The sequence below is a fragment of the Heteronotia binoei genome, chromosome 5 (assembly GCF_032191835.1).
Source record: "Heteronotia binoei isolate CCM8104 ecotype False Entrance Well chromosome 5, APGP_CSIRO_Hbin_v1, whole genome shotgun sequence".
In the NCBI taxonomy this organism is placed as follows: Eukaryota; Metazoa; Chordata; class Lepidosauria; order Squamata; family Gekkonidae; genus Heteronotia; species Heteronotia binoei.
Genome location: NC_083227.1, coordinates 121,285,572 through 121,298,832, shown reverse-complemented (window position 1 = coordinate 121,298,832; position 13,261 = coordinate 121,285,572). Strand labels below are relative to the sequence as shown.

The window sequence follows — 13,261 nt, the reverse complement described above, 5'->3', positions numbered from 1 at the left end:
CGGCTAATTTTTTTATGAAAACAAATGGATATTATTCAGTTTATTTAAAACAATGGTATTTTGTAAAAGATCTAATAAGAAGTTGCAGATGATAAAGTAGAAAAGAGCCTGCTAGTTCTAGTGGCAGCAGAGGAACATCTCACTGACTTTTTTCTCTCTTCCTGCTTACACAGGGACTGAAGGCCTGGGTGTGCCCAGAGGCATAAGACAAAAGGTTTGTCCTTAGCCTGAGGGTCATAGCCTAAAGCTGGATCTCCTGGAGGGAGAGGAAGACCTGTTCTGAACATGGAAACTTTTGAAGTCAACCTTGTACTTCTGAATTATCCAATGTTGTTGTTGTTCAGTCGCACAGTTGAGTCCTGTTTTTGCTATCTGTAAGGATTATCCAATTATCCAGTGAGATTATCATAAACAGTTTTTTCAATAAATTTCCTAATTTACACTTGAAGAAAATTGGGAACTAACTCAACCCATTTCACAGTAAGGAAACCCATCTCCTTATGTACAGATCAGCCAGACAGTTAAGAATTTCATTCCAAGCTCCACCCTCTATGTTCCTCCCTACAGAAATGGGATAGAAGACAACATGAGACAGGGCTTTCTCAGTGATGCAAACCTACACTTCATATACTGCTGTTGCCTTATTGAAAGGGCCTGAAAGGGTGAGAGGATGATGCCACCAAAGTCATAACACAACATATCACTTAGGGCTGGAACCACTGAAGAATTAATGGAAGACACTGATGATCACAGATTTTCTCTGTTCCCCCCCCCCCGCCCCCGACATTTCTGACACAAGATAAAATTGATTTCTGAGGTTGCAGTCCCCCAATGAGAAACAGCCAGATGGGTCCATCAGCAGCTGTGAGAAGGAGGAAGGAGACATATTTTTCCTGCTTCATCCATCAATTAAACTTCTGTCAGCAGAACTCTGCTCATGGAAGACGGAGAAGGGAATGATTTTGCCCCCTTCTCACTGCTGCCCAGCAACCTGCACAGTATTCCACAGGGGGTCTATGACCCCAGAGATCTCCTGTGGTCAGAATGGCATCTGATAAATGGAGAAAAATCTGCAGTCCTTCTGATCCCTAATCCTTGCACCAACAGACTTCAATTTGTATGCCATTTATAGGCAAGCATGAGTCAGCATGTGGATCATATCGTTTTGTTTTTTTAAAAACATAAAAATTTCAAAATGTCCACTTAAAGAAAACCCAAAAAAGTAGAATGGGTACTTCTGACAACTTTACCTTATATATATATAAAACCAGTAAGCCACTTGGCCTGTAGTTCTCATTATGCTTTAACCATAGATAGTACTCAGTGTATACATACCTGTATATCCTCCTCTTTCTCAGGAATGGGGCCATAGTACATCAAGCTGTGCCTAAAAGTCATGTACCCATTTTCATAAAACCTCTGTGATAGCTCATATGTGCAGTCATGCAAATTCTGGAGCTCAGTCAGTTCTTCTCCTTCCACCTGCATGCATTGGGTAAGATACGAGTTTATTTAAACTATACTTATACTCTTTTTCTCCAAAGACAAATATAAGGGGCTTATATTTCAAAATTTAAAACAGACCATTCACATTAAAAGCAAAACAGATAATAAAATGGAAAGGAACCAGCCTCTAAGTACCAAACATAATGTCTACCAAATCATTGGAACACCATGGTTGTCAATAACTGAACTATATCAAAGCATCAAGACTGTGTGGCAGAATTTCCTAAACTGCTGTGAATTAGAAATAGCTTTCTCTTTATAAATATATGATTTGGTGGTGGAGCTGAGAACAAAAAATGAGATAAAGTGAAGTACAATCAACAGGAATTGATACAAAGTTATTTAGTGCCATATGTGATATTGCCTCATAGGTAACACAAAATGAGACGCAAAACAGACAAGTGTTACCTGCTATTGTACCATACTTTGGTTGTTATCAAGTATTTATGGACACTCCTAATGACAATAGTCTGGGCAACAGCCAGTTTATGTTAACAAGTATATATAATTTTGATGTTCATCATAACACAATACTTCACTGAATAAACTACTCAAAATTTGCTCTCTCATCTACACAAGCAAAATTGTTCTGTCCCCATAATGTTTAAGACTACATGCATTAACTGTTAGATCACTGAACGACACCTTTGGCAAATTAATTTGCAAAGACTCATTTTACCTAAGAAACCAAGAGTTAATAACATGCTTCTTTATTTCAGGAAGTATTTTCATTTTTCTTTGTTACAGTAACAAAGAATGAAAAAAATGCCTTTACCTATGCGTGATAGTTTTTATGTATTCAGTTGAAAACCTTTTCCCTTCCTTCCCCTCTTAAAACAGCATTTTTTAAAAAACTTGTCAGTTTATTAGAGATGTAAAGTTCTGGTGAAAAGCAAGGAAAAAATCCAGAAACACACATTCCCCCTGCCCCCTTTAAGGACTTTTTCAATTTTCCCAATGGGAAATTTGGGGGACCACTGGGGGAAAAAAAACCACATTTATACTGCAGAGATACACAACAAGTGCAGTAGTTGTCTTCCTTTTAAATGTAAATAATTTTGGCAACAGCATGCCACAGTGTGTTTAAGGATACATTATTTAAAAGATCAATGTGTTTTATCCAAACATGCTTGTAGTTCTATTTATTGTGACTCTGGGTTTCTGTTCAAATAATACATGTGTTTTTCTTAAAGAATTTCTTTTCTATTTTCAATGTTTCTTTTTTCCTGTCTCTCAGATGGCAAAAATTAAAGATCCAGTGCTATGGCAGTATAAGGTGCAATGGTTTGTAACTCTCTCAAGTTTTAGATATACTTGCAGTTTTTCTTATAGACAGATATTCATACTTCTAAATTGCATAAATATATCAATTTTATATGCTAAATTATCAATGATATATTTTATGTTGTTCAAACAGTGAAGAGAGGTCAGGTTTGACAGGCAAATGAGTACTAAATTTTCTCCAAATTTTTGGTCTTTTCTTCCCTAAAAATATTTAGTTTATTGACAGCCCATCTTGTAATTTGCATCTCTCCTCAAAAACTGAAACCATCAAAATGTCCTTATTATTCAATAACATAAAGGACCACCACTTGCAACCACCATCCCAAACAATTCAGGTGTTATATCACTAGCAGAGGGTTTGCTTTTCTGTCAGGGAGGCTTTTTATCACCATGCTAATTTGCTACGGCCATTACTCCTATGGTCAGCCCATAAAGTAAGATTCACCTTTTTATCTTCCAGGTATTCAATATCTGCAGTGTTGTAACCGTCTTTGTGCCCTCGTCTCAAAACCTGAAACCTCCGTTTGCCTGTGGTGTTTACAAAAGACCGTCCATCAGGAAGAAAATCTATTTTCTGAATCTCCAACATGCAGCCATAATCAGCAAAACTGAGGAGAAGCACAGAGAGAGAAGACAAACTGAAGAATGAGATTTTTTTTGGAGGGGGGAATGAGGCCCCAAAACTGAGCTATGTACTATGTTCCATCTTGCCTGTCTGCCAAACACAGACACACACATTCCTCATCATCGTATACATAGTCTGGTTCAAATGGCAGCTAGTATATATATAACCCAAGTTATGTATATAACTTTTATACCCAAGTAACATAGGGCTAGAAGGGCTCTCAACTAAAAAAGACAGACTCTCTGAGCCATGTCAGCCTGAATGGGCCTATCATGCAAGGGACCCCTTTTCCCTTGATTGCATATAGAAAAGCCAATAATAACTCTACCAACAGGACTTTACCAATTTTGTTATAATCATACCCTTTTGCTCTTTTTCTGCTCTGGTAATCCAATCAACTGAGTCCTTTTGGAGGAAAAACCCTACCTCATTCTATGGGGTTTGAGATTTGCTGTCCTGTCCAGTTCCCACTCTTGCGAGAAAACCTACCTGAAGGCCTAGTCTGAGCTTGGAGTTTAATAAGAACATAAGTCATGTTGAATCAGGTCAATGGCCCATCCAGTCCAACAGTCTGTGTCACACAGTGGCCAAAACCCAGGTGTCACTGGGTGGTCCACCAGTGGGGCCAGACCTCCAGAAGCCCTCCCACTGTTGATCCCCCAGAACCAAGAATATGGAGCAGACACAGGGTGGGATCACACTGGGAATTTGGCATGGCAGTATTCTGGCTTTCTTTGATGCATGTCGTAGCAATCACACAGCCCCCACCCTGCCGTCAGAAGAGGTACAGGCTGCACACATGCAAGAGGAGCACTCAGACTGTTCTTGGGCATGCAGGGCAGGTGCATTGCATGCCCCAGTCATTCAAACAGCTGAGAAATGCGCCCTGCATGTGCTTTAGAGAGTTCCTGGTAGCTATTTAATCCAGTCCCAGCAGTAGTAGATTAGGGTACCCTATCATCATCAAGCTGCATTCCAAAGTGACAGCTGCCCTGCCCACACATGCGCATTCACACACAAAAATGAACGTCATATGTTTCCTTATGGGGGAGTGATGCAACAGTCCCCGAGGGGGCGGCTAGGGATCCGCTCCCCCCAAGGAATGCCGGCTGTTTCCTAAGGGGAGAAAGGAGGATCAGCCACTGGTGTAGCAGGCTTCATATTGTTTTGGGGGGAAAGCGTGTTTTGCAACACAGACATTTTTTAGAGAATTGTGGAGATGCAACGGTTCTAAGCGGCCATAGTTTGGAGAGGAGACATACCCAACGGATAAAATGATGGCTTTAAAACTGAGCGCTGCTAACCTTATACCTGTAACACGTCCCTTTAACATCAAGTTGCATCAGGTTGCATGTTGATACAACTCATGCTCTTTAACTTGTTCATTAATGATCCGGAGTCGGGAGTAAGCAGCATAGGGGCCAAGTTTGCAGATGACACTAAATTGTTCAGGGTGGTGAGAACCAGAGAGGATTGAGAGGCACTCCAAAGGGGGCTGTTGAGGCTGGGTGAGTGGGGCGACAACGTGGCAGATGAGGTTCAACGTGGCCAAGTGCAAAATAATGCACATCAGGGCCAAGAATCCCGGCTACAAATTCAAGTTGATGGGGGTGTTAACTGGTAGAGACTGACCAAAAGAGAGAGAGAGATCTTGGGATCGTGGTAGATAACTCACTGAAAATGTCAAGGCAGTGTGCGATTGCAATAAAAAAGGCCAACGTCACGCTGGGAATTATTAGGAAGGGGATTGAAAACAAAGCAGCCGGTATCATAATGCCCTCCCTGTATAAATCGATGGTGCGGACTCATTTGGAATACTGTGTACAGTTCTGGTCACCACATCTCAAAAAGGGTATCTCAAAAAGGGTATTATAAAAAGTGTAGAAAAGGGCAACTAGAATGATTAATGGTTTGGAACACTTTCCCTATGAAGAAAGGTTAAAACGCTTGGGGCTCTTTAGCTTGGAGAAACGTTGACTGCGGGGTAACATGATAGAAGTTTACAAGATTATGCATGGGATGAAGAAAGCAGAGAAAGAGGTACTTTTCTCCCTTTCTCACAATACAAGAACTCGTGGGCATTCAATGAAATTGCTGATCAGTCAGGTTAAAATGAATAAAAGGAAGTACTTCTTCACCCAAAGGGTGATTAACATGTGGAATTCACCGCCGCAGGAGGTGGTGGCAGCTACTAGCATAGCCTGCTTTAAAAGGGGACTGGATAAAAATATGGAGCAGAGGTCCAACAGCGGCTATTAGCCACAGCATTTTATTGGAACAGCCTGGGGCAGTGATGCTCTGTATTCTTGGTGCTTGGGGGGGCAAAGTGGAAGGCCTTCTAGCACCACTTGTGAACCTTCTGATGGAACATGGGTTTGGTTTTGTTTTTTGCCACAGTGTGATACAGAGTGTTGGCCTGATCCAACAAGGCTTCTCTCATGTTCTTATTATGATCTGGAACTTGTGTTTCACAACTTGGTGCACGCTTAAGGTCACTGTTACTTACTTGATCCCTTTTTAAGATTGGCAATGTGTGGTGATTAACATGTGGAATTCACCGCCACAGGAGGTGGTAGAGGCTACAAGCATAGCCAGCTTCAAGAGGGGATTGGATAAAAATATGGAGCAGAAGTCCATCAGCGGCTATTAGCCACAGCATTTTATTGGAATAGTACCCCCACACACACACACACTTTCACAAGCTGTGAACTATGCATCCCAGAGCAATCAGTGGGTTAATACTGTCCTCCCTAGCCCTTTCTCAGATGCCAGACCAGCTCAGTATCAATTTGACACGTATTTCTTTGGTGGAATCTGGGCTATTATTTCTGGGAGTACTGTCCATTTGACAGGAAGGAAGTTCTGACACAAGAGCACCATCAGCATCCTTTTGAGTGTCCGCTGCAAACGCATCTCATAATTAAACATTTAAAGCCACGATTAAACCACTGCCCCTCCCCCCAAAAAGCTGCAGTCTGATGTTTATGGAACTTCACAGGTAATTTATAAAGAGTTTCCCCCCTTCCAGTTTCCACCTTTATTCTTTAAAAATATTAATTTGGAGACGGACTGAATCTCTGAGTATGCCAGAGGCTTACAGAAATCCACTCAGAGATGAGCACTGAAAAATGCTGGGAAATGTGTGGAGATCACTGAGGTGCTTTCAGACATGTTATCTGGCTTTAAACAGCAGTTGGGGAATTATTGCAATTTATTTTTAAAACCCTTCCCTCTGTCAGTGTGTGAGAGCACCTGTGTGAAAGTCAGTTGTCTCAACATACCTGAAAGGTATGTGTATGTTGCTATGCTCATGGGGCATCTGATGGGAGAGAAAGAGGAGGAAGGGAGAAATGAGGTATCAACATTCAATCTACCCACCTGCCAAAGCAAGATTGGGAGTCTCAGAGGCCACCAGTACCCATCACATGTATCTAGGAAGGAACCTAAGCTCAATACAGACACCCGTTTCTTCTTCTCTTTCTCCTCAACCTACAAGTTACTGTCACTCAGAAGCTGACCAGGTAAATAAATAACCTATGATGTGGTGGAAGGATGTGGGTTCAAGAAGAGGTATTTGACCCCTGAGCTTCCTTACCATGAAGAATCTGGATGTGTATAATCATATAGGCCATAAGTCATTTTTCATGGTCCTGGGAAGTATCAGAACTATCGGGAGAGAATTATAGGACCAAGTAATGGCTGATAGGTCTGGCAAGGCAAATATAGGACCAAGTAATGCCAACGGGCTGGCTGGAAAATGAGGGGAAAGAGTCCATTGAACCCTATGAGAACTGTCTTTTTCAGGAAAACTCATACCTTTGAATAAACTTTGTTGGTCTTAAAGGTGCTACGGGACCCAAAATCTGTTCTACTGCCTCAGAACAACACAGCTGCCCACTTGGACCTCTCTCGCAGGAGGATGGATTGTGTTGTGTATGCCTGTCCTCTAGAGGGCACCAGGAGTATCTCTATGTGCTGGTTCAGCACACACAAACAGAAATCTGAAAGGACCAGTTACCTCAGAGCTGTTAGCTGTCTACAGAAGCCATAAAATAGGACTGGTAGATTTAATAGGTAAAGTCACACGAATGGATACACTATCATTTTGTAAATTAACACTGAAATGTTTCAGCTAAAGATTGAGTGCACAAGGGAAACATTTTCAAGGAACAAACAATTATCCTGATATGCCTAGAAGGTCAAAGCTATGGCTAGCTTAGCCAGATTCCATCCTCAGAATGCTTCGAAGAAAGAGGAAGGCTTTTTATAAATAAATGTAATGATTGTGCTGTCTACTGCAGAAAGGCATGCTTTAAATTAAGGCAACAGAGTGGCTTGGTTTGAACACTGCTTGGAAACATGGTTTCATTAAGCTAAATATGGTGAGCCTGTCCATCTGAATACAAACCACTCCACTATGATAGATGTCAAACCGAGATCTGAGACCATGGTTTGAAAGTGCTTCATTAATCCACATGATGTAAGACAAATACTCTGGATGAATTTTGGCATGCTTCCTGGCACCAACATTGTATTGTAGCAACAAAGGCCAGGTTACCACTAGGGCCTCTGTGAGAGAGCAAAGACAGTGTGGCATCTGTTGAGGCAAACCAGGATATGAATGATCATCTGTAAACCAAATCCTGGTTTTATAAACTAAGCATGGGCAAACCATGATTATGTGCTATGCCTGAACTATTATGTGCCTTAGAACTATTTCTTTATTACAGCAATCTTAGTTTGCCTGTCTAATGGATTTGAAAAATCTACCAAGTCTTACAGCTGAGCATCTTCCATTCACTTCAGTGGGACATGAGTGGACTTTGTGCTGAGCCATAGCAGGTTTTGTGTGTGAACGCGCATGTGCTGGCAGGGCAGCTGTCACTTTGGAATGTGGCTTGATGATGATAGGGTACCCTAATCTACTACTCCCAGCCCATCCTAAAATGAGGCAAGTATGGGTGCGACTCATGGTAGATGTGTGTGTGTGATCACGCACATTAAATCTGGAGGGGAGATGTGGCTAGGTCGGGCCAAATCTCTTGTGATCTCACCCACAGTGTTCTATCTATACCTTTGTGGCTAATAGCTACAGATGGACCTCTGCTCCATATGTTTATCCAATCCCTTCTTGAAGCTGTCTATGTTTGTAGCTGCCAACACTTCCTGGGGAACTGAATTCCATGTGTTACCAGAAATAAGGAAATCAGGGGGACCCGGTATAGGACGCATGAGAATGAAGAACCCCTTGCGTCCTTTATGTATTGCTAGCCACAGCATCAACCAATAGCAGACTGAAAACACATATGTGGACCACTAGTAAGTACACAAGAATGAATACCTTAAACCAGGTGTGAAACAGATTCACAAAACAGGTTGCAATCCTACTATGTATTTCCAATAATAGAAGAATACTTCTATTTTTGGATAAGAGGAGCTATTTTCAATTCTTCTCCCATTGCTATCCCTCTCTTTACCCTTACTAATCTACCAGTAAAAAGATTCTGGAGAGGGGCTAAGTAGGAGTGGAAGGAAGGCTCTTGTAAGACAAAAGCCAAAGACTACTGAACCACTGGTGAGTACAGAAGAGTCACCACCTTACTGAAATGTGGATCAAATTACAATTTGCTTTTACACTCCACTTCTGGTATTCCTGATCATCAAGATGTAACCAGAAAGGGTGATTTGTTTGCTTCAACATATACAATAATGCAGCTCAGGAAAAAAGTCCACTAAACTTCAAAAAACATGGAAAATTACTCTGAACACAAAAGGACACTCAAAGGGTGAAATCCTGACTTCCACCCACAACATAGAAAGTTTGTATCAGAATAAGGAACAGAACAGAGAACAAGTACCAGGAAGGTATCCTAGCCAATGATCTGTCCTGCAACCAAGGAGTATGAAGGTTCTACAAGAGAAGAAACCCACAATGAACCTGAGAATTAGAGATTGGCCACAGGCCAAAAGGCTTACCTCTTCCCATTCTCAGACATACACATGCCAAACATCTTCGTGCCAGTTTCCCGACACCTTCGAATCATAAGGCGATAGCGAGGCTCAAACACATGAAGGGAACACACAATGCCTGGAAAGGCTAGCGTGCACACAAAGATAGGGATATTCTTGGTCAGACTATAGAAAGGAAAAAAGAAGAAGCATGATCATTTGTTACCAGTGTCTATCAACTATACTGGACTGAATATATGCATGCTCTGAGGAAACAGTGACATCATTGGCTTATTCATGTCTTATGAATGAAATACCCTCCCTTCTTTCAATGTATATGCTATAAAAAGCTATGTAACCTCAGCACCATATAAATGCAAAGGGCTGTTGTATGGGTAAGGACAGATGGATTTTCTCTTTCCTTTCATACACTGTTTTGACCCCCTGGCATATTTTTCTTGAGTTGCATCCTACCAGCTTTTCCACTCAATGTCATCCAACTCCTGGCCTCATCACAGCCCCTGTCAGTGTTCCAAGCTGAGTGTGAGCTAGCTCAGTTTTTTAGCCTCCAGATCACACAATTCTGTCTTAGCTCAGGAAGGATGGTGCCAGAGCAAACTAATTTATGCAGCAGCTCACATCTTTAATGCCTGTAGCTCACAACACAGAATTTTTGCTCACAAGAACTCCACAGCTTAGAGGGAGCAATGGCCCCTGTTCTTCTTGGCCCCACAACTTCTGGCACAGTCTTTCATTAGGCAGAAAGGGATCCTCCCCTCTCTTTCACCAGTAGAAAAGTTGATAGGATCCAACCCCTTATGTTGAAAGAAACAGGCAGAAATCAGTGACACTGCTATAAAGTACGGCAGGGAAGAAATGAGAGGGGATAGATGAGTGCATGACAGGGGGAAAGGAAATATTGAGAGCATCTTGCTCAGAGGTTCTGTGCTTGTACATGCCTCAGAAGAGAAGTGTAGAAGTGTGGTAGAGAATCCAGAGACACAAGGAATGGTGGAAGTAAATAAAATGTTACCTGTGGAAACCACACAGTAAAAGAAAGAAAAGTTAGATGGGGGGAGAGAATGGAAGGCAAATGCTCCAGCATACAACAGCTGAAAGAGAAAAGCGTTAAAGGGATGGTGTTGTATTAGGCTTGGCAGAGCTAATGACAGGCCACAGCTGCAATGGAAATTGTGCTGAAATGAGAAAGATGAAAGAGTAAAGATGTCCAACATGGGGTGAAAGTAGGTTATTTAAATTTGGCCTTGTGTACACCATACTCATACTTCTTAGTATTTACAAAGATAACTGCTAACATGTAATGTGCAAATATTAATAAGTGGTTGCAGAACAGATTTTTTAATTACTTAATTGGTTTGTTTGGTTTTATGTTTAGTGTCACGTTCTCAGGGTGCACGCAGGCAGAAGTCCAAAATCAGTCCAAGGTCAAAGTCCAGGAAGTCAAGCAGGAGCCAAGTCACCAATGCAGAATTACAAACCGGAATCAGGAGTCAATTTCCAAAAGCCAAAAGGTCAGGGTGCCAAGGAAATCAAGCAGGTCAGGATCAGGAAGGAGTGTGGATGCAAGCCAGAGAATAGACTTGTTGCTTCCACAAGGTTACCAGGTCCTGGGTGGGAGCTATATGGGAGTCTCAATCAGCCTGCTCCCTGGGTGGCAGTGACTCTGCTAGAACTCAGGGCTGAGAGATCTGAAGCATCGGCGTGTCTCATGTCTTCGCTCTGAAAGTTCTTTCCAGAGCCTGCTTTGAACTCTTGAGATGGAAGGAGGAGAGTTTGGAGGAGATTGATCCTGACACTGGTGCCTGGAGAGTGATTGATGGGCCAGCTGCTGTTTGTTCAGCTGAGGAACTGGCTGGCAACTCTTCCAGGTCTGTTAACCCTTCCAGCTCTTCCTCGTCAGGGCTCATGACATTTAGCTAGTTTTAGAAATTATGTAATTTGTTTGAGGAGGAACTCATTTGCATATTAGGCCACACCCCCGGCATCACCACTGTTTTGCACAGGGCTTTTTTGTAGAAAAAGCCCAGCAGGAACTCATCTGCATATTAGGCCACACCTCCTGTTATCAAGCCAGCCAGAACTGCATTCCTGTGTGTTCCTGCTAAAAAACAAAACAAACAACAAACATTCCCCCTCCTGGTTTTATTTTATGTGACTTGCCTTGAGCCCATCTGAAAAGGGCAGAATAGAAATGTAAGTACATATGTCTCTCTCTCTCTCTCTCGGCTTGACTTCGCGAACGAAGATTTAAGAAGGGTGCAGTAGTCCACGTCTGCTGCAGGCTCGCTGGTGGCTGACAAGACCAATGCGGGACAGGCAGATCTGGCCACAGTGGCTGCAGGGAAAAGTCTGATTTGGAGTTGGTGCTGTAGCAGTGCGATTCTTCCTCAATCTCCTTTTGTTCTCAAGACCAGCTATGCGTGCGTTCTCAAAGGAAGAGACAGCCTGGTGGATGGTGTGCCTCCATGCTTTGCGATCTGAGGCTAGGTCAGACCACTGGTGATGGTTGATGCGACAGGTGCCAAGGGATTTCTTCAAGGAGTCCTTGTACCTCTTCTTTGGTGCCCCTCTACTTCGACGGCCAGTGGAAAGTTCGCCATACAGAGCAATCTTGGGAAGGCGGTGGTTTTCCATCCTAGAAATATGCCCTGCCCAGCGCAGCTGCGTCTTCAACAGCAGTGCTTCGATGCTTGTAACCTCCGCCCTCTTGAGGACTTCAGTGTTGGTCACAAAGTCACTCCAGTGGATGTTGAGGATGGTGCGAAGGCAGCGCTGATGAAAGCGCTCAAGGAGTCGCAGGTGATGACGGTATAAAACCCACGATTCGGAGCCGTAGATGAGGGTTGTCATCACAACTGCTTTGTAAACATTGATCTTTGTGCCTTTTTCCAGATGCTTGTTGCTCCACACTCTTTTGTGCAGTCGGCCAAATGCACGATTTGCCTTTGCCAGCCTGTTGTCAATCTCCTTGTCAATCTTGGCATCTGAGGAGATGATGCAACCTAGGTAGCTGAACTGCTGGACTGTCTTCAGAACTGATTCATCCACAGTGATGCAGGGAGGGTGATAATCTTCCTGGGGTGCAGGCAGCTCTGCAGCATATGACGTCCTGCTTTGCAGAGGCTGCCAAGCTATTCGGCCTAGAAGTTAGTCTGAAGAAGACGTACATATGTACAAAAGGAATAACGGCTAATTAGCCAGACATTCCTGAGGGGGGGGGTTTATTATGTTCAGGGAATCACACAGTAAAGGATGCCACTTGTAATAGCATCTGGATAATGCAGAAAGAAAGGGCATGCAAAACAAACACTGCTGGGGTGCAACCTCTACTTTAATAAATGGACAACAACAAAGAAGTGAGGATTTATGACTCATCACCCAACATTTCTGCATGCAGGATATCTGGTATGTTGAATAGGTTTCTTAGAATAATTTCTTCAGATTGCAAGACTGTCTCAATGCACTTCAGTGTAAAGGAAGCTCATCAATTCACTGCCAACAAGTATTCCTGCAAAATACTTGGCTAAAATACAGCTTGATAAGAAACAAAACCCTTTTGTATAACATGCTGACACAAATATGAAAAAATTCTCCTCAAATGCTTATATTTACTTGGAAAGTTCAGCCATCTCAGTCTGGTAGATCTGCCTCCTGTCTGCCAACTGCGATGGAAAGACGGTTGACATGAGCTTCTCCAAAACTACTGTGGTACTGTATTTCCGAGCCTTCAGGTACTGGAAGAAATGTTTTAAAAAATTAAGAGAATGGGCATCTCTAATATCACCATTTACAGGGACTTATCATTGGGCTGCTTTCTTTAAAAGTTACAAAGTAATATCCTGGTGTTGACAACAGAATGTACCCCAGTAACAAACC

The 13,261-nt window shown here is 42.5% G+C and overlaps 1 protein-coding gene across 2 annotated transcripts in view; it reads right to left on the bottom strand.

Annotated features, from left to right (window-relative positions):
* LOC132572812 (LON peptidase N-terminal domain and RING finger protein 1-like) overlaps positions 1-13,261 on the bottom strand; it is a 50,954-nt gene that overhangs the window by 3,876 nt on the left and 33,817 nt on the right. Inside the window, exons 8-11 of one of the 2 annotated variants that reach the window (XM_060240272.1) lie at positions 12,998-13,119; positions 9,392-9,550; positions 3,236-3,398; positions 1,336-1,482 (exon numbers count right to left, since the gene is read on the bottom strand). In XM_060240272.1, coding sequence (XP_060096255.1) covers positions 1,336-1,482; positions 3,236-3,398; positions 9,392-9,550; positions 12,998-13,119 — 591 coding nt within the window. The remainder of the gene's footprint in view (positions 1-1,335; positions 1,483-3,235; positions 3,399-9,391; positions 9,551-12,997; positions 13,120-13,261) is intronic. The other variant, XM_060240273.1, reaches the window with a different exon arrangement.